Raw genomic sequence first — 20,105 nt, forward strand, 5'->3', positions numbered from 1 at the left:
AAGAAAAATGCAGGGAAGATCATTGTGGGGAGAGTGAGGAAAGGGTGTGACATTATACATTATTATAATTGACTTGATTAACTTTCTAATTGAATTATTCTCAAGGATGGAGGTATTAATTTATACTTGCACCCCCAGCTTAATTTCTTTTAAGGAAATCTTTCAAAAATTTAACATACCTAATCTTTAACATCATCTGATATTTGTCTGTAATCAGATTTTCCCATTTTTTCCCCTAAAGTGTCTTTCACAGCTAGCTTGCTCAGACTATAGAAAAAGTCAAACTGATAGATCGTTTACTCTAGTTCTAGAACATCACTCCCATCCTCCCCTTACTTTACCCATAGTAGAAAAGACTAGGTCTGCAACATTCTGGAACTGTCTTGAATCTTTATGGTATCATTTCATTTGATCCTCTCTTACCTCTATTCCCTTGCAAATTCGAAGTTATATCTGAAGGCTTGATTCAATTCAAGTTAAGTATTTAGAGTTGATGTATTTCATATTTTGTCACAGAGACATGTAATTAAGAGCATTCTTTTTTAGCAATACCAATTGCTTGACAGCATTTACTGCTTTTTAAGTTCAGGAGGGTCATAGAGAGTCTAAGGGGGAGGACCATATCTCCTTTGAATAGCAACAGTTCTTTATCTGGGGGAAATACAGCTATCTAGGGGTCATTTGGACACTCTTGCTGGAGATGTAAGTCAGGTTGCACTTCGCTTTGGTAACTGTATCTAACTGAAATTTACCCTTGCTTCCTTAACATTCTCTCCTTCCCATTACCGTATTACATCAGACTTTCTGTCTATTGGCTGATAATCATGAATGGGCTTGAGCAACTTCATTTTGAATGTTAAAACTTCTTATATTCCTATTTTTTTTTTTAAATGTGGTCACTTTTGGAATGTATTACATTTAACCAGTGCTATTTCATTATTTTTAAGTAGGACATGGAAATTTAGTAAGTAATTTGCTTCAAAATTTTAAATATTCTTTGTATGATTAAAGTAGGATTACCCAAAGTCTACAAACATATTTATCCACATTAAGCAAAACGCTTTGGTCTTCAGTGAGTGGTGGGAATGGAGTTAATGATTTTTTTTTTTTTTTTTACTATAATTTGAAAAGAGAGCCTCCAACTTTTTAAAGCATTCTTTAGGAATTTAGAATTAACAAAAAAAATTAATGAACATAAAAAGAATAAAGTTGGTCTTATTATCAGGTAGCTTAGCATCTGAATTCATTGTTCCATATATATATATTTTTAAATAAATTTATTTATTTATTTATTGGCTGCGTCGGGTCTTCGTGTTGCGCGTGGGCTTTAGTTGCGGAGAGCAGGGGCTACTCTTCGTTGCGGTATGTGGGCTTCTTGTTGCGGTGTCTTCTCTTGTTGCAGAGCACGGGCTCTAGGCACGTGGGCTTCCTTCCGTAGTTGTGGCTCACAGGCTCTAGAGCGCAGGCTCAGTAGTTGTGGTGCATGGGCTTAGTTGCTCCACGGCATGTGGGATCTTCCCGGACCAGGGCTCAAACTCGTGTCCCCTGCATTGGCGGGCGGATTCTTAACCACTGCGCCACCAGGGAAGTCCCTGTTCCATATTTTTTTGATGGAGCTTTTCTGCAACTATTTGTCTTAAAGTTTAATTTTCTTTTTAATTTTCAGACAGGTTTCTTATTATACCTTTACATTCACTGATGCCTACAGTTAACCAGACACAGGTATGTTGTTAAATTTACCTTTCAAACTGAGGCAGGCTTTAAGGACTGCTTATTGTAGGTTTTATTTTCTTTTATTTTTTAAGGCACATTTTCAAATAGTAATCCATATAAAAAATTACTTCTTTGAGAACCTTTGCAAATGAGTCTTCAAGGAATGATTGCACAAAAAGTTGAATAAGAGAGGGTAATCCACAAATCAAATTAGTTTTGTCAGCATTAGGGAAACATTTAAAGATTGGTTTTACCAATAACTTGTTTGGGTTTCCTGAATAAAAGAAAAAGGTATGTGAATACCAATAAAAATAACTCAACCTAGAAATTAATAATCTATGACATGTACAGCTTGATATTTGAAATTTTGATTTAACAGAATTAGTACATTTGCAGGCATGAGATTTCAATAATGTATTATTACAGTTTTGGATGTTTTGGCTCTGTCAGATGCAGGGATTTCTTTAGTTAGATTGAACACTGCTTTCTCAAAGGCAAGGTGATTTTCTAGTGTTTGCAGTTCCTGGCAGAATGAGATGGATCCATTTTTCCACTCCTTGTAAGAAAATAGAGAGCTTTTTATTTTAATATACTTTCTGCTGGTACCTTAGTCCTGAGTAAGGCTCAGCCAGCTGGATTAGATACAGAGTGCATACCTGAGGGAAGAGAAGAGGAAAGAAAGAGAACTTTTGATTCCAAATATTGGACAAAATTGTATCCAGTGTGGAGGTACTGCCATCTCTGACACCCGCACCATAAATTATTTAGTCCTTTGCTAGAGAATATGTGACTAGACTGGCAAACAATATTTTCTTTATTGATTGTCACTTTTATAAACGAGGGGATAAGTTTATGCATTTTTTTTGCTTTTCGGCCAAGGTGGTACGTGCTGTCATGACATTGTAGGATTCGCCATGTGAGGGGGATTTTTTTTTTTAATCCAGTCCAGTCAAAAAGCTAGTATACAGTGGCACAGCCAGCTGACATTCATTCTGATGATAGGGTATCTGCCTGGTTGGTTGGTGATCTTACCTTTATAGTTTTGGGTAATTCATAATCCTTATCTTGAAACTTCTGTCCCTGTCCCTTAAAAGTTTGACTATACAATAAGACGTTTATACTCTCCAGCATTTGTTAAAAAACAAATTTTAAATTATCATATCTAAATATAGTTAGCAATTTATATACTACTTAAATACCTATAAATTCAAATTATGTCTATATTTAAATTATCACATTTCATTTGAAATCTTGTTTGTGGTAAGGGTCTGACATCTGTGGGAGATTCAGTTTGGTTTACCAAAATGGAATTCTGTGGTACTGAAGATGATGTATACCATATAAATATATCTATAAATATTAGATGCCTATGTCAGTGAACACAGAATTGCTAAAAATGAACAGTACCTGAAGTAATTCCTCTATTTGCAAGAATGAGGTATCAGAAATTAGTTTACTTTTGGGATTTTGATGTATTTATTCTTACAGGTATTTAAAAGAACCCCTCCTGGTGTTCGGAAAATAGTAATTGCTACCAACATCGCAGAGACTAGGTAAAAATTGTTTTAATTACCAACTACTGATGATTACATTAGTTTTGAGCCCCATAAATTATTAACGTACTTTAATCTTTTTCTTCTACAAAATACTTTGTAATTTCTTAAAAGTAAAGCTATTTTAATTTAGTTATGGTAGTGAACATAGGTTTTGTGGGGTTTTTTCCAACATATACTAATGTTCTAGCCTCTTTAGAAATAGTCTATTAAGTGGTTGTTTTAACACTTTCCTAAAGAAGCATGGGAACTGAGGTCAGTGTTTCTGGTTGGGAGTAGAATTGTTTGGTAGTTTGGTAATTAGTTATATACAGCATTTAAAATGTATTGTATTCCCTTGGAGGTACTATTATACCAATATGGTTGCTGCAACGGATTGTTCTGTGGAAACTGATATTAAATCATGGAACTGGAGGGCTCATAAAGCTACGTACAAAAGCCCTCAGGCAAGCTGTGAAGTTTGGCTGTAGGCAAATAAGAATTTAGCACATGATCTGTAAGATTGGCCCTATGTGCTGCCACTAAAGCTGCTGATGCTGCCTGTGATTTGGTGCTTGATCCCCCTTATGTTGGTAACTGGGAAGAGTGGTGGAAATCCTGAACTGCTAAAAATCAAATTGATTCAATAAAAAATGCTTTAAAATCCCTGTTTGTAGGCCTGTTACCAGTTAATGTATTTTTCATGTGTTTTTAACATTTTTTATATATTTCTTTTCCAAACAGCATTACCATAGATGATGTAGTTTATGTAATAGATGGAGGAAAAATAAAGGAGACACACTTTGACACACAGAATAACATCAGTACAATGTCTGCTGAGTGGGTTAGTAAAGCTAATGCTAAACAAAGGAAAGGTCGAGCTGGAAGGTAAGATGGGACCTTTGTATGAAGCCTTAAAAACAAAAAAATTTAGTGTAGCAAAATGTGTTGGTGGCATTTAAAAATATTTAGGACAGTTACCTTTCATATTTTTTAAAACTAACTGCAGCACGTTTTTAAATGGGAAAGTTGTTTTAATCATAGTTACTTTGGGAAAACTATCTACCAAGTTTTCTATTTTACGATTATTTCTACCTCTAATTCCTCAGTCTGGTTAATTAAAATTAATATTATGTTATTAGCTATATTACTTATAATCGTGTTTCTTTTTAAAAAGCATATGTTACTAATAATGATAGCTATTAATAATATTTGAATGTCAGGTCATCTCATAGATACTTTATATACGTTAACTTGCTTAATCCTTACCACAGTGCTGTGAAGTGTAGGTTATTATCTCTGTTTTAAGGGTAAAGAAATTAAGGTACAAAGAAATTAAGTCATCTGTCCAAAGTCACACAGTTTTGTAAGTAGCAGAGGCAGGATTTGAAGCCAGGCAGTCTGGCTCCACAGTCTGGGCTCCTCATCAGTATACTTCACAGCTGTGCTGGTTTTCACAAGTTACCAATGAAAACACAGGGTAGATACCTTTTCCGCACTCATGTGATAGCAGAAGAAATAGAAATATCTCTGTTTAATGGTAGGAGAAAAGATTTGCCTTTAACACAAATAATTGCACTTATTATTTGTTGTAATGCATACTTCACATTATGTTTACACCGTTACTCATATGAGTAGTAGAATCACGTCTGGAGTTTTAGAAGAGAGTTTTTATTTTGCCTCTTACACGTAGAGTAAAAAGATTCCTATTAATCTTCAAATACTGCCTTAAGTAAGGAAAGGGGAGTTGAAAGAAAATTTTACAGACCATTTTATCAGTCCTTTAAGTTGGTACTATATCTTTAAAGCTCTGACTCGCTTGCTGTGATCTTTGCTGATTATCCCAGTGTAACTTGATTCCAGGTAGTTTATTAGATTATGCAGTTGGTGCTGTTGAGCACAGTCACGGCTTAATTCACGAAGTGTGCCTTCTAATCACTTAACCAGGGCATACCTTGATTGGGGACCTAGCAGGATTGGAGTTTGCCCGTGCAGACCTGTCACTACTGGATACTGATTCCAAAAGTATTCACTGTGGTGAATGGGTTTTGGCACACTTTTATAAATGAATAGTAAACACACTAGGCCTTAGATTTGATCCATGAAAACAATTATGGAAAAAGAGTAAATGAAGTATTACATTTTATCTAATTCTTCATCCCCACTATCCTGGTGAAGGTTAACTGTGGAATTACAGTGGGTTGTTTTTTTTTCCCTAATTGAAGTATAGTTGGTTTACAGTGATGTGTTATTTTCTGGTGTACAGCAAACTGATTCAGTTATACATATATATACACACACAGTGTTTAATTCAAATGGAAAATAGTCCCTTGTGGGCTCTCCAGATATAAATTCCTTTAGCAAAGCTAATTAGATTGATAATTATGTTGAAGGCCAGAGCAAACTACATTAACTACGTGGTCTTCAGTGGAGACCCTCTTACTTTTAGTTTCTGCAGACATGTAATATACTAGATAATGGGTCTTTGTAGACTCATGACAGAAATAGCTAAGATTTTTAGAATTAATTTATTCCTATAGGAAAAGGGCCCTCCCCCTCCTTTAACAGCAAGCGCCTACAGAAATATTTTATAATGCTTGAAGATGAATGAATTCATTAACCTCTTCATATCTGTCCTTAACATTGTACAAAGAATAGTATCATTCAGGTCACTAGATGCAAAGAATAACCATTTCCAACATCCCTCTGAGAACTCAATAAATAGCACATACCTAAAAGCTTTTAAAATAATATAGACAGGTTAACATCATACCAGGATTTGTTACGTAAAATGCTCACAAGGCCCAAAGAGATTAACCTACGTATACTGCTGTTATTGAGAGTAGAAGTCTGGAATCTGTAAGATAGAAGCAGGGAACCGCATTATTGGTAGGGGAGGCAGGCCTGTATCTTTTAGAGCTAGGACTTAAGGTTGACGGATTTAAGCTTGTTCACAATGGGTTCGGGAGCAGGAATATGTGATTAATAAAGATGAAATAATACATTAGTTACGGTGTGGCTTGACAGAAATGTTGACTATTTCCCCTGCCTAGTCTTTTTCTCTGGAGTTCTAAACAGTCACTGACAATACACCCCCCGCCCCCTTTTTTTAAAGAGTTCAACCTGGTCATTGCTATCACCTGTATAATGGCCTCAGAGCAAGCCTTCTAGATGACTATCAACTGCCAGAAATTTTGAGAACGCCTTTGGAAGAACTTTGTTTACAAATAAAGGTAAATCAGCTGGGAGAGTTAAGAAAGTAAATAGGGTTCTAGTTTTCAGCATCTTTTATAGAGGAAAGTAGTGTACTAATCTGCCAGAAAGAACTCTTAGCGTGCATTTGTCTTTCTCTCTGTGTGTTAGTACGGTTGATCCTTGAACAGCGTGGGGGATGAGGGTTGCCAAAAATCCACTTGCTGCCTTTTCTGCCTCAAAACCAAAGGAACTGATAAATGACTCACCCAAGGGTGGTTAGTTGAAACAGTTTGGGTAGAATCAGGACTCAAACCCTAGTTCTTTTGATTCTACATATTGTGACCTCTAACTGAACACAAACCTTTCCCCATGCTTAGTTAATTTAAAAATCTGTAAAATAAAAATGCAAGTACTGTATTTATTGGGAAAAAAAATCTATGTAAGTGGACCCATGCAGTTCAAAAAAGGTCAGCTGTAAATTATATTTTTTTAAAGGTTTGACCAGATATTGACTAAACAGCTTTTAATTACATACTGCTCTGGATCCAGACTACTGGGTTTGAGTCCCAAATCATCCTGTGGCAAGCTGGTTCTGTTACATTGGGCAGGTTATTTAAATTAACTTCATATAAAATTCTTAGAGCAGTGCCTGGCATATAGTAAGTGTTCAGTAATTGTTAGCTATCTTAAGATCCCTCATTATATCTTAAGATCCCTCATTATAGACTACTTACCATTTTTTCAGTATCTTAATGTATTTTGATAAAATTAGCTGCCTTATTTTGAAGGTAATTGGTAATCAGCTTGTTTGTTGAGATTTTAACCAGCTACTTTTCTCATTAATAGAGTTGGTGGGTGTTAGAAAGTAGTATGTTGGCCTTTAAACATGTTTTTATAGAATCACAAATATAATTTTTACTTATTCTGGTAAAATAACTTGAAAACCGTGTATAGGTTTGATGCTTTATTTTGAGTCAGTGACACAGGCAGGATTAAAGTGTTAATGTCAGTATATGATATATGTTTCATTATGTTTGTCTCTCCCCAGATTTTAAGGCTAGGCGGGATTGCTTACTTTCTGAGTAGGCTAATGGATCCACCATCGAATGAAGCCGTGTTATTGTCCATAAAACACCTGGTGGAACTGGTGAGCTTGATTTTTTAAAAAACTGTGACTCAGCGTGTTAAAGTCAGTACGCCAGCTCTTTATAAAATTTACTTTCCTTATGGCCAGGTAGGCCGGTGAATGTGCAGTGCCGGATTGATTCCCTCTTTGGCTATTCGGCTTGGAGTATGAAATACAAGTTAGAAAGTTATAAAGTGATACCTTTGTGAGTTTTCTTACACTGGGCTCTTTCCACACAAGTTTTTTCATTATAGGCCTGATTTTAAATTACATAAAATTTTGAAATCTTTCAATTATTGGTCCTCTTCATTTGTATTCTAGAAATGAATTTGGTTGCTTATTCTACTCTTTCTGATTACCATAATGTTTTTAGAGCTTTTGTCAAATCCAGGTAATTTAATGACAGTATGAACATTTTCTAAAGGCAGCTCTTCTATTTTTGAAGGAATACTAGCAGGTGGCTTTTCTCCAAAATATCCCCTCCCCCTACCTATCATTTTCTTCTTACAGCTTCTTTCCTTCGTTTCTTTTATGAAGTTAGTGTTTTGAGGAACTAGTTTCAGTGTCTTAGTCAAGTGACCACTTAGTCGGTAGCCATCCCTGCACGAGACCATGTTGAGAAGCAGCACAGGACTGGAGAGAATTAGTGAGTGAGTTAATACCCAAAGTGGAGAGAAAGAATAGAGCTGTGCTGTCCAACACAGTAGCCACTAGCCACAGGTGACTGTTTAAATTTAAATTTTGAATTAAATTACAAATTCAATATCTTGGTCACACTTGCACATTTTAGATGTTCAGTAGGCACATAATGGCTAGTGGCTACCACATAATCAGTGCAGAAATAGACATTTCTGTCAGTGCTGCAAGTTCTGTTGATTAGTACTGGGTTAGAGGATGCTGAAGATGTATTTTATGTATTTCCAATTTATTCGTGCCCATCCATGTAGATAAATTTGAGAATTTGGTCCATGTAAAAATAAGCTCTTAATGTGAGTATTAAGTTGTGTAAATGAAAAGCATTGTAACTTATCTGACCATCTTTGTTGGAATTTGAATTAGATTTAGTGAGGTTACTGGTATTTTACAGAGCAGTGCGGTTTTACTCCTGACCTCTCTTCCCCTCCAGACTTTTATCGAATAGAACAGCAGTAGAAGGCTACGTGGTGATCAGAGAATCAATGTATTATTTGTGGTAGAGACAGACAGCCAGAGGACGGCTGGAGTCTGAAGCCAGAGTGGGGTGACTTCCTCTCTCCCAACTGAATTTAAGAACCAGTCTTTACTTAGCCATTTGTAGGCAACGAAATTGTGAAAAGGCTTGGAAAACCCTTGCCAACAGTAGGGTCTGAAGCCTACATTTTGAAAAAAACTTCTTGTTGTGCAATACAGCATTCCCATCCAGGGTAAAAGAGCAAAACAAAAATGTTCAGCTTAATGGTTTATCACAAAGTGAACACTCTTATTTTTATTCATGTCAAGAAGTTAAGAACATTTCCAGTATCCTAAAAACCAACTTCCTACCCTCGCCCAATTACTCTACTCTCAGGCTCAAAAATAACCTCTATCATGACTTTAATGGTAATCTCTTGCTTGTTTTTCGTGATGGTTTTACCATACCAGTATATATCTCTATAAAGAGCTCAGTTTAACTTGGCCTTTTGTGAAGTTTACATGAACTCACACAGGATGCGGGGGGTTTTGTTTTTTGCAGGGGGAACGGGGTTCTGGATTCTTTCACTGAACATTGTGAGATTTGTGTGCATTATTGCTTTTAGCTATAGTTCATTCATTTTCATTTCTTTACTATGTTTTATTATATGACTACTGAAAGGCATTTTTGTTATTTCCAATTTGAGGCAGTTACATAGAGTGCTGGTATGACTGCTCTTCAATATTTATTGTTTCTTGGTTGCACGTGTTTAAGTATTTCTCGTGGGTGTACGCTTGAGTGAATTCGCTGAGTCATAACGTATGTGTGTGATTAACTTTGGTAGGTAATGCCCAGCCATTTCCCGAAGTTGTCGAACTACTTACACTCCTCCCAGTGTCAGTGGTAGGTAAGCATTCTCAGCTCTATAGCACCACCAACCTGTAGTCTTTTATTCTAAGCATGTTGATAGGTACGTAGTAGTTTTGTGGCTTTAGTTTGCATTACCATGACTACTGTTGAATTTGTAGGCAGCTTTTTATGCTCACTGCCCATCTGGATAGTCTCATTTATAAATTATTGATGCCTGTTTTTCTTTTACATCGTAAGAGGTCATTGTATACTTTTTGTGTACTCTTGATCTGAGCCTCTTGTCAGCTGTGTATTGCACATGTATGTATTTTTACCTTTGCACTTTTTAACAGTGGTTTGATAAACTGAAATTCCTAATTTTAATGTGGTCAGATGTATCAGTCGTTTTCTTTACTGTTACTGCTTCTTGTCCTTTAGTAAGTTATTCTCTACCCTGGAGTCATGAGGATATATTGTTTTAACTTTGTTTTCTTTTTCACACTTAGCTGTATAATTCATCTGCAATGGATGTGTGTGTGTGTGTGTGTGTGTGTGTGTGTGTGTGTGTGTGTGTGTGTAGGTAAGGTAGGAATCAAAGATTTTAGACATGTAGAGCAGTTGACCGAAACCATTTATAGAAAAGTTCATCCTTTTCCTCTTTGTTCTGCAGCCATAGTCATAGATCAGGTGTCTGTGGATTTATTTGTCTGTAAGCTCTCCTTTATTCTGTTGGTGTACATTTCTATCTTGAGCTGGTGTCACACTGCCTTAATTACTATATTGAGTCTTACCAAGCGACATGATCTGTCCCATTGATTTAGTTAGTTATTCTCTTGGTGTTTTAGCATTTTCTGTGTATTATAGAACTTTTTAAAAAAATTATATCTTGGTTTGTGGTATTTTTGGATTATATTCAAACTTCAAAATTTTCCATTTTCTTGTGAGTCTGATATACAGAAATCAAATTGGTTTTGAATATTGACCTTGTATTCATCAATGCTATGAAACCCACTTACTCTGATAACTATATGTAGATTTTTGAGTACACAGTCACATCTATAAATAATTGCAATTTTATTTATTCCTTTCCAGCTGTTGTCCAGAATCCTTAGTACAGTGTTGAGCAGAAGTGGTATGATAGTGTGCGTTCTTTTTTTTTTTTTTTAAACATCTTTATTTGGAGTATGATTGCTTTACAGTGGTGTGTTAGTTTCTGCTTTACAACAAAGTGAATCAGTTATACATATGTTCCCATATGTCTTCCCTCTAGCGTCTCCCTCCTACCCTCCCTATCCCACCCCTCTAGGTGGTCACAAACCACCTAGCTGATATCCCTGTGCCATGCAGCTGCTTCCCACTAGCTATCCACCCTACGTTTGATAGCGTATATATGCCCATGCCACTCTCTCACTTCGTCCCAGCTTACCCTTCCCCCTCCCCATATCCTCAAGTCCATGCTCTAGTAGGTCTGTGTTTTATTCCCATCCTACACCTAGGCTCTTCATGACATTTTTTTTCATAGATTCCATATATATGTGTTAGCGTACAGAATTTGTTTTTCTCCTTCTGACTTACTTCACTCTGTATGACAAACTCCAGGTCCATCCACCTCACTACAAATAACTCAATTTTGTTTCGTTTTATGGCTGAGTAATATTTCATTGTATATGTGTACCACACCTTCTTTATCCATTCATCTGTTGATGGACACTTCGGTTGCTTCCATGTCCTGGTTATTGTAAATAGAGCTGCAGTGAACATTTTGGTACATGACTCTTTTTGAATTACGGTTTTCTCAGGGTATATGCCCAGTAGTGGGATTGCTGCATTGTATGGTAGTTCTATTTGTAGTTTTTGAAGGAACCTCCATACTGTTCTCCATAGTGGCTGTATCAATTTACATTCCCACCAACAGTGCAAGAGGGTTCCCTTTTCTCCACACCCTCTCCAGCATTTATTGTTTCTAGAGTTTTTGATGATGGCCATTCTCACTGGTGTTAGGTGATACCTTTTTGTAGTTTCCATTTGCATTTCTCTAATGGTTAATGATGTTGAGTATTCTTTCATGTGTTTGTTGGCAATCTGTATATCTTCTTTGGAGAAACGTCTATTTAGGTCTTCTTTCCATTTTTGGATGGGGTTGTTTGTTTTTTTTGTTATTGAGCTGCATGAGCTGGTTGTAAATTTTGGAGATTAATCCTCAGTCAGTTGCTTCATTTGCAAATATTTTCTCCCATTCTGAGGGTTGTCTTTTCGTCTTGTTTATAGTATCCTTTGCTGTGCAAAAGCTTTTAAGTTTCATTAGGTCCCATTTGTTTATTTTTGTTTTTATTTCCATTTGTCTAGGAGGTTGGTCAAAAAGGTTCTTGCTGTGATGTATGTCATAGAGTGTTCTGCCTATGTTTTCCCCTAAGAGTTCGATAGTGTCTGGCCTTACATTTAGGTCTTTAACCCATTTTGAATTTATTTTTGTGTATGGTGTTAGGGAGTGTTCTAATTTCATACTTTTACATGTACCTGTCCAGTTTTCCCAGCACCACTTATTGAAGAGGCTGTCTTTTTTCACTGTATGTTCTTGCCTCCTTTATCAAAGATAAGGTGACCTTATGTGTGTGGGTTTATGTCTGGGCTTTCTATCCTGTTCCATTGATCTATATTTCTGTTTTTGTGCCAGTACCATTACTGTCTTGATTATTGTAGCTTTGTAGTATAGTCTGAAGTCAGGGAGCCTGATTCCTCCAGCTTCATTTTTCATTCTTGAGATTGCTTTGGCTGTTCGGGTTCTTTTGTGTTTCCATACAAATTGTGAAATTTTTTGTTCTAGTTCTGTAAAAAATGCCATTTGTAGTTTGATAGGGATTGCCTTGAATCTGTAGATTGCTTTAGGCAGTAGAGTTATTTTCACAATGTTGATTCTTCCAATCCAAGAACATGGTATATCTGTCCATCTATTTGTATCATCTTTAATTTCTTTCCTCAGTGTCTTATAATTTTCTGCATATAGGTCTTTTGTCTCCTTAGGTACGTTTATTCCTAGATATTGTATTCATTTTGTTGCAGTGGGAAATGGGAGTGTTTTCTTAATTTCTCTCTCAGATTTTTCATCATTACTGTATAAAAATGCCAGAGATTTCTGTGCATTAATTTTGTATCCTGCTACTTTACCAAATTCATTGATTAGCTCAACTAGTTTTCTGGTAGCATCTTTAAGATTCTCTATGTGTAGTATCATGTCCTGTGCAAACAGTGACAGCTTTACTTCTTCTCTGATTTGGATTCCTTTTATTTCTTTTGCTTCTCTGATTGCTGTGGCTAGAACTTCCAAAACTATGTTGAATAAGAGTGGTGAGAGTGGGCAACCTTGTCTTGTTCCTGATCTTAGTGGAAATGTTTTCAGTTTTTCACCATTGAGGACGATGTTGGCCGTGGGTTTGTCATATATGGCCTTTATTATGTTGAGGAAAGTTCCCTCTGTGCCTACTTTCTGCAGGTTTTTATCATAAATGGGTGTTGAATTTTGTCAAAAGCTTTCTCTGCATCTGTTTAGATGATCATATGGTTTTTCTCCTTCAGTTTGTTGATATGGTGTGTCACGTTGATTGATTTGCGTATATTGAAGAATCCTTGCATTCCTGGACTAAACCCCACCTGCTCATGGTATATGATCCTTTTTAATGTGCTGTTGGATTCTGTTTGCTAGTATTTTGTTGAGGATTTTTGCGTCTATGTTCATCAGTGATACTGGCCTTTAGTTTTCTTTCTTTGTGACGTCATTGTCTGGTTTTGGTATCATGGTGATGGTGGCCTCATAGGATGAGTTTGGGAGTGTTCCTCCCTCTGCTATCTTTTGAAAGAGTTTGAGAAGGATAGGTGTTAGCTCTTCTCTAAATGTTTGATAGAATTCGCCTGTGAAGCCATCTGGTCCTGGGCTTTTGTTTGTTGGAAGATTTTTAATCACAGTTTCAATTTCAGTGCTTGTGATTGGTCTGTTCACATTTTCTATTTGTTCCTGGTTCAGTCTCGGCAGGTTGTGCATTTTTAAGAATTTGTCCATTTCTTCCAGGTTGTCCATTTTATTGGCATAGAGTTGCGTGTAGTAATCTCATAAACTTTTGTATTTCTGTAGTGTCTGTTGTTACTTCTTTTTCATTTCTAATTCTATTGATTTGAGTCTTCTCCCTTTTTTTCTTGATGAGTCTGGCCTATGGTTTATCCATTTTATCTTCTCAAAGAACCGGCTTTTAGTTTTATTGATCTTTGTTATCGTTTCCTTCTTTACTTTTTCATTTATTTCTGATCTGATCTTTATGATTTCTTTCCTTCTGCTAAATTTGGGGTTTTTTGTTCTTCTTTCTCTTATTTCTTTAGGTGCAAGTTTAGGTTGTTTATTTGAAATGTTTCCTGTTTCTTAAGGTAGGACTGTATTGCTATAAACTTCCCTCTTAGGACTGCTTTTGCTGCATCCCATAGGTTTTGGGTCATTGTGTCTCCATTGTCATTTGTTTCTAGGTATTGTGTGATTTTGTCTTTGATTTTTTTCAGTGATCACTTCGTTATTAAGTAGTGTATTGTTTAGCCTCCATGTGTTTGTAATTTTTACAGATCTTTTCCTGTAATTGATATCTAGTCTCATAGCGTTGTGGTCGGAAAAGATACTTGATACAATTTCAATTTTCTTAAATTTCCCAAGGCTGGATTTATGACCCAAGGTATGATCTATCCTGCAGAATGTTCCATGAGCACTTGAGAAAAATGTGTATTCTGTTGCTTTGGGATGGAATGTCCTATAAATATCAATTAAGTCCATCTTGTTTAATGTATCATTTAAAGCTTGTGTTTCCTTATTTATTTTCATTTTGGATGATCTGTCCATTGGTGAAAGTGGGGTGTTAAAGTTCCCGACTATGATTGTGTTACTGTCGATTTCCCCTTTTATGGCTGTTAGTATTTGCCTTATGTATTGATGTGCTCCTATGTTGGGTGCATAAATGTTTACAATTGTTATATCTTCTTCATGGATCGATCCCTTGCTCATTATGTAGTGTCCTTCTCTGTCTCTTGTAATAGTCCTTATTTTAAAGTCTGTTTTGGCTAATATGAGAATTGCTACTCCAGCTTTCTTCTGATTTCCATTTGCATGGAATATCTTTTTCCATCCCCTCCCATTCAGTCTGTATGTGTCCCTAGGTTTGAAGTGGGTCTCTTGTAGACAGCATATATATGGGTCTTGTTTTTGTATCCATTCAGCCAGTCTGTGTCGTTTGGTGGGAGCATTTAATCCATTTACATTTAAGGTAATTATCAATTTGTATGTTCCTATTACCATTTACTTAATTGTTTCGGGTTTGTTCTTATAGGTCTTTTCCTTCTCTTGTGTTTCTTGCCTAGGGAAGTTTCTTTAGCATTTGTTGTAAAGCTGGTTTGGTGGTGCTGAACTCTCAGCTTTTGCTTGTCTGTAAAGGTTTTAATTTCTCCATCAAATCTGAATGAGATCCTTGCTGGGTAGAATCATCTTGGTTGTAGGTTTTTCTCCTTCATCACTTTAAATATGTCCTGCCACTCCCTTCTGGCTTGCAGAGTTTCTGCTGAAAGATCAGCTGTTAACCTTATGGGGATTCCCTTGTGTGTTATTTGTTGTTTTTCCCTTGCTGCTTTTAATATGTTTCTTTGTATTTAATTTTTGATAGTTTGATTAATATGTGTCTTGGCGTGTTTTTCCTTGAATTTATCCTTTATGGGACTTTCTGTGCTTCCTGGACTTGATTAACTATTTCCTTTCCCATATGAGGGAAGTTTTCCACTATAATCTCTTCAAATATTTTCTCAGTCCCTTTCTTTTTCTCTTCTTCTTCTGGGACCCCTATAATTTGAATGTTGGTGTGTTTAATGTTGTCCCAGAGGTCTCTTGAGACTGTCCTCAGTTCTTTTCATTCTTTTTTCTTTATTCTGCTCTGCAGTAGTTATTTCCACTAATTTATCTTCCAGGTCACTTATCCGTTCTACCTCAGTTATTCTGCTGTTGATCCCATCTAGAGTATTTTTCATTTCATTTATTGTGTTGTTCATCGTTGCTTGCTTCCTCTTTAGTTTTTCTAGATCCTTGTTAAATATTTCTTGCATTTTGTCTATTCTATTTCTAAGATTTTGGATCATCTTTACTATCATTATTCTGAATTCTTTTTCAGGTAGACTGCCTATTTCCTCTTCATTTATTAGGTCTGGTGGGTTTTTGTCTTGCTCCTTCATCTGCTGTGTGGTTTTTTGTCTTTTCATTTTGCTTATCTTTCTGTGTTTGGCTTCTCCTTTTTGCAGGCTTCAGGTTTGTAGTTCCCGTTGTTTTTGGTGTCTGTCCCCAGTGGCTAAGGTTGGTTCAGTGGGTTGAGTTGGTTTCCTCGTTGAGGGGACTAGTGCCTGTGTTCTGGTGGATGAGGTTAGATCTTGTCATTTTGGTGGGCAGGTCCACGTCTGGTGGTGTGTTTTGGTGTGTCTGTAGCCTTACTATGATTTTAGGCAGCCTCTCTGCTAATGGATGGGGCTGTGTTCCTGTCTTGCTAGTTGTTTGGCATAAGGTGTCCAGCACTGTAGCTTGCTGGTCTTTGAGTGAAGCTGGGTCTTGGTGTTGACATGGAGATCTCTGGGATATTTTCACCATTTGATATTACATGGAGCTGGGAGGTCTCTTGTGGACCAGTGTCCTGAAGTTGGTTCTCCCACCTCAGAGGCACAGCCCTGATGCCTGGCTGGAGCACCAAGAGTCTTTAATCCACATGGCTCGGAATAAAAGGGCGAAGAAAAAGAAAGAAAGAGAGAGAGGGAGGGAGGGAGGGGCTAAAATAAAGTAGGATAAAATAAAATAAAGTTATTTACAAAAATAAATAATTATTAAGAAGAAAAATTTTAAGAAGTAAAAAAAAAAGGGGGACAGTCAGAACCTTAGGACAAATGGTGAAAGCAAAGCTATACAGACAAAATCTCACACAGAAGCATACATATACACACTCACAAAAAGAGAAAAAGAAAAAAAATAATACATCTTGCTCCCAAAGTCCACCTCCTCAATTTGGGATGATTCGTTGTTATTCAGGTATTCCACAGATGCAGGGTACGTCAAGTTGATTGTGGAGCTTTAATCCGCTGCTTCTGAGGCTGCTGGGAGAGATTTCCCTTTCTCTTCTTTGTTCGCACAGCTCCAGGGGTTCAGCTTTGGACTTGGCCCCGCCTCTGCGCGTAGGTTACCTGAGTGCATCTGCTCTTCACTCAGACAGGACAGGGTTAAAGGGACCGCTGATTCGGGGGCTCTGGCGCACTCAGTCCGGGGTGAGGGAGGGGTACAGATGCGGGGTAAGCCTGCGGCGGCAGAGGCCAGTGTGACGTTGCACCAGCCTGAGGCACGCCATGCGTTCTCCCGGGGAAGTTGTCCCTGGATCCCAGGACCCTGGCAGTGGAGGGCTGCACAGGCTCCCAGGAGGGGCGGTGTGGATAGTGACCTGTGGTCGCACACAGGCTTCTTCGTGGCTGCAGCAGAGGCGTTAACATCTTATGCCCGTCTCTGGGATCTGCGCTGATAGCAGCTGCTCGCGCCCATCTCTGGAGCTCCTTTAAGCGGCGCGCTTAATCCCCTCTCCTTGCGCACCAGGAAACAGAGGCAAGAGAAAGTCTCTTGTCTCTTTGGCAGCTCCAGACTTCTCCCTCCAGGCTGGCCGTGGTGCACTAACCCCTTCAGGCTGTGTTCACACAGCCAACCCCAGTCCTCTCCCTGCGATCCGACCGACCGAAGTCTGAGCCTGTTCCCAGCCCCCACCCGTCCCAGCAGGTGAGCAGACAAGCCTCATGGGCTGGTGAGTGCCGGTGCGCCCCTATCCTCTGTGCAGGAATCTCTTCGCTTTGCCCTCTGCACCCCTGTTGCTGCGCTCTCCTCCGTGGCTCTGAAGCTTTCCCCTCTGCCACCTGCAGTCTCTGTCCATGAAGGGGCTCCTAGTGTGTGGGAACGTTTCCTCCTTCACAGCTCCCTCCCACTGGTGCAGGTCCCATCCCTATTCTTTTTTCCCTGTTTATTTATTCTTTTGCCCTACCCAGGTACGTGGGGAGTTTCTTGCCTTTTGGGAGGTCTGAGGTCTTCTGCCAGCGTTCGGTAGGTGTTCTATAGGAGCAGTTCCACGTGTAGATGTATTTCTGATGTATCTGTGGGGAGGAAGGTGATCTCCGCGTCTTACTCTTCTGCCATCTTCTCCGATAGTGTGCATTCTTATGTTCTTATTCTCAAAGGAAAAGCTGTCAAAAATTTGTTGAGCATGTCTTTTGAAGATTTTTGGTGGAAAGTATCAAATTATGGAAGTTTCTATTCTTAGTTTACTAAAAGATTTTTATCATGCATGGATAATGGATTTTATCAAATACCTTTTCTGCCTCTAATGAGATTATATAGTTATGCTGTTCTTTATGTTAAATTTGTAATATATTGAATTACATTGATTTTTCAATTGTTAAACCAATTTTCATTCCAGAAACAAACCTGTCTTGCTGGGATTCAGTATGCCATTATTTTATTTTGAGTTTCTCATGCGTAAGATTATTTCGTTTCCCTTTCTCCAAATGTCCGTTGTCAAGTTGGTACCAAGATTATGCTAGGCTCAGAAAACAAGTGGAGAGTTGTTTGGTATTTTTCCCTATTCTCTGAAAGAGTTTTTATAAGATTGAGGTTATTTCCTCCATAAATGTTTAGTAGAGATCTTTGATGAGACATTTGAGTTATTTTTGGTTTGTTTTTTAATTTAAATTTTTACATTTTTATACAGTTTTTAAAGGTTACACTCCATTTACAGTTACTACAAAATATTGGCTATATTCCCCATGTTGTACAATACATTCTTGTAGTCTGTTCAACACCTAATAGTTTGTACCTCCCACTCTCCCACCCCTATAACCAGTGGTTGGTTGCCAGTAAGGGGGGGCAATTGAGTTATATTTATTATTAATTTTGTTGTTCAAATCTTGTTATTTTGAATGTCTACTAGACATTGTATTTACAGAGGTCTTTGTAGATAAAAACTTATAGCTTGGGGTGATGGTAGTTTCTTCCAGAGAGGATTTATGTTGCTTCTTCTGGGAAAAGATGCCCCAATGTTGGGTTTACTTCCTTGGACTTCTGTCCCTCCCCTAATCCTGGACTTGTGATTTTTGTAATTCTTTTGTAACTCCTCAGTCTTCAAGTAGCTTTTCCATCTGTTCAGTAGGATGATTGGATCAAATTACCTAGGTAATCAGAGCAGAAGTCACCCCTGTTTTGGGGGGTTCTAAATAAATATTTTATCTCTTGCTCTCCTGTCTCATGTCTCCTAAAGTACTAGAATATAGGGGCTATGCATTCTATAGTCCAAATATGTCGTAGTGTCTCATTTTTTGTTTTATTTTTCCTACAACTCTTGTACTTTACTGGGTGATTTTATTTGAAGACTTGTGTGTTATTTCTCTCATTTCTCTTCCAACATTTATAGTAAAGCCAAGTTGTTTCTGTTTAAATAAGTTTCTAACCTTTGCTGACCTCAAAACTTATGTTGCAAACTTACGTTTTCATGAAGAGAACTAAAGCTGAACAATATTAGGGAATTTGGACTTAAGAGTGGCCTATTATTTTTTCTTAAGCAAACTAAAATGTGGTGCTTACAATGTGTTTTAAACATAAACTCTTACTTTACAGAACGCTTTGGATAAACAAGAAGAATTGACACCTCTTGGAGTCCACTTAGCGCGATTACCAGTTGAGCCACACATTGGAAAAATGATTCTTTTTGGAGCTCTGTTCTGTTGCCTCGACCCGGTGCTCACCATTGCTGCTAGTCTTAGCTTCAAAGATCCCTTTGTGATTCCATTGGTAAGAAAGATACAAGTAAAAGGCCAGGTATTTTTAGATACACAGGATAGTTGTTTGCTTAGATAGATTTTTCATTGGCTTTTTATTAGAATGCCATTCTCTGTTATATACCATCAGAGCAATTTAAGTTGCCTTCATTTGTTTTAAGGGAAAAGAAAAGGTCGCAGATGCAAGAAGAAAGGAATTGGCAAAGGATACTAAAAGTGATCACCTGACAGTTGTGAACGCATTTGAGGTAAAAGGAATATATTTAAAATTTTAAACTCTGTATTATAGTTATCAGGAATAAACTGCTAAGTGAGAATGCCTAAAATTAGGTGAACATTTGAAAAAAATTGTACATCATTTTTCAGTTTTGTGATAGCTCATTACATTTACCCTTCTGGAAAAAAGTCTGTATTTGTGTTTTGATAACAATAGAACAAGTGAACAATTTATTTTAAAATTTTATTTGCTATTATTCTTTTGTATCTTTGTCTTACTGACATTTATGACAGAAGGTCCCTTTTTGTTCATTAATAAACTATACCTGTATTCAGATTTAACATTTTTGATAGAGCATGATAGTCATGTACACTATTCAGGATAGGGAGACTTTTTCTCTTATAGACAGGCTTATCCGAGGATAAACGTTTATCATACATCTTTGCAACATTTAAATGTAATTTG

The 20,105-nt window shown here is 37.3% G+C and overlaps 1 protein-coding gene across 2 annotated transcripts in view; it reads left to right on the top strand.

Moving 5' to 3' along the window:
• Positions 1-20,105, top strand: part of DHX36 (DEAH-box helicase 36) — a 58,235-nt gene that overhangs the window by 29,690 nt on the left and 8,440 nt on the right. For both annotated transcript variants that reach the window (XM_059063635.2, XM_067033528.1), the window contains 7 exons: positions 1,667-1,722; positions 3,202-3,266; positions 3,990-4,133; positions 6,361-6,478; positions 7,489-7,587; positions 19,263-19,436; positions 19,585-19,671. In XM_059063635.2, coding sequence (XP_058919618.1) covers positions 1,667-1,722; positions 3,202-3,266; positions 3,990-4,133; positions 6,361-6,478; positions 7,489-7,587; positions 19,263-19,436; positions 19,585-19,671 — 743 coding nt within the window. The remainder of the gene's footprint in view (positions 1-1,666; positions 1,723-3,201; positions 3,267-3,989; positions 4,134-6,360; positions 6,479-7,488; positions 7,588-19,262; positions 19,437-19,584; positions 19,672-20,105) is intronic.

The sequence above is a fragment of the Kogia breviceps genome, chromosome 5, assembly GCF_026419965.1.
Source record: "Kogia breviceps isolate mKogBre1 chromosome 5, mKogBre1 haplotype 1, whole genome shotgun sequence".
NCBI lineage: Eukaryota > Metazoa > Chordata > Mammalia > Artiodactyla > Physeteridae > Kogia > Kogia breviceps.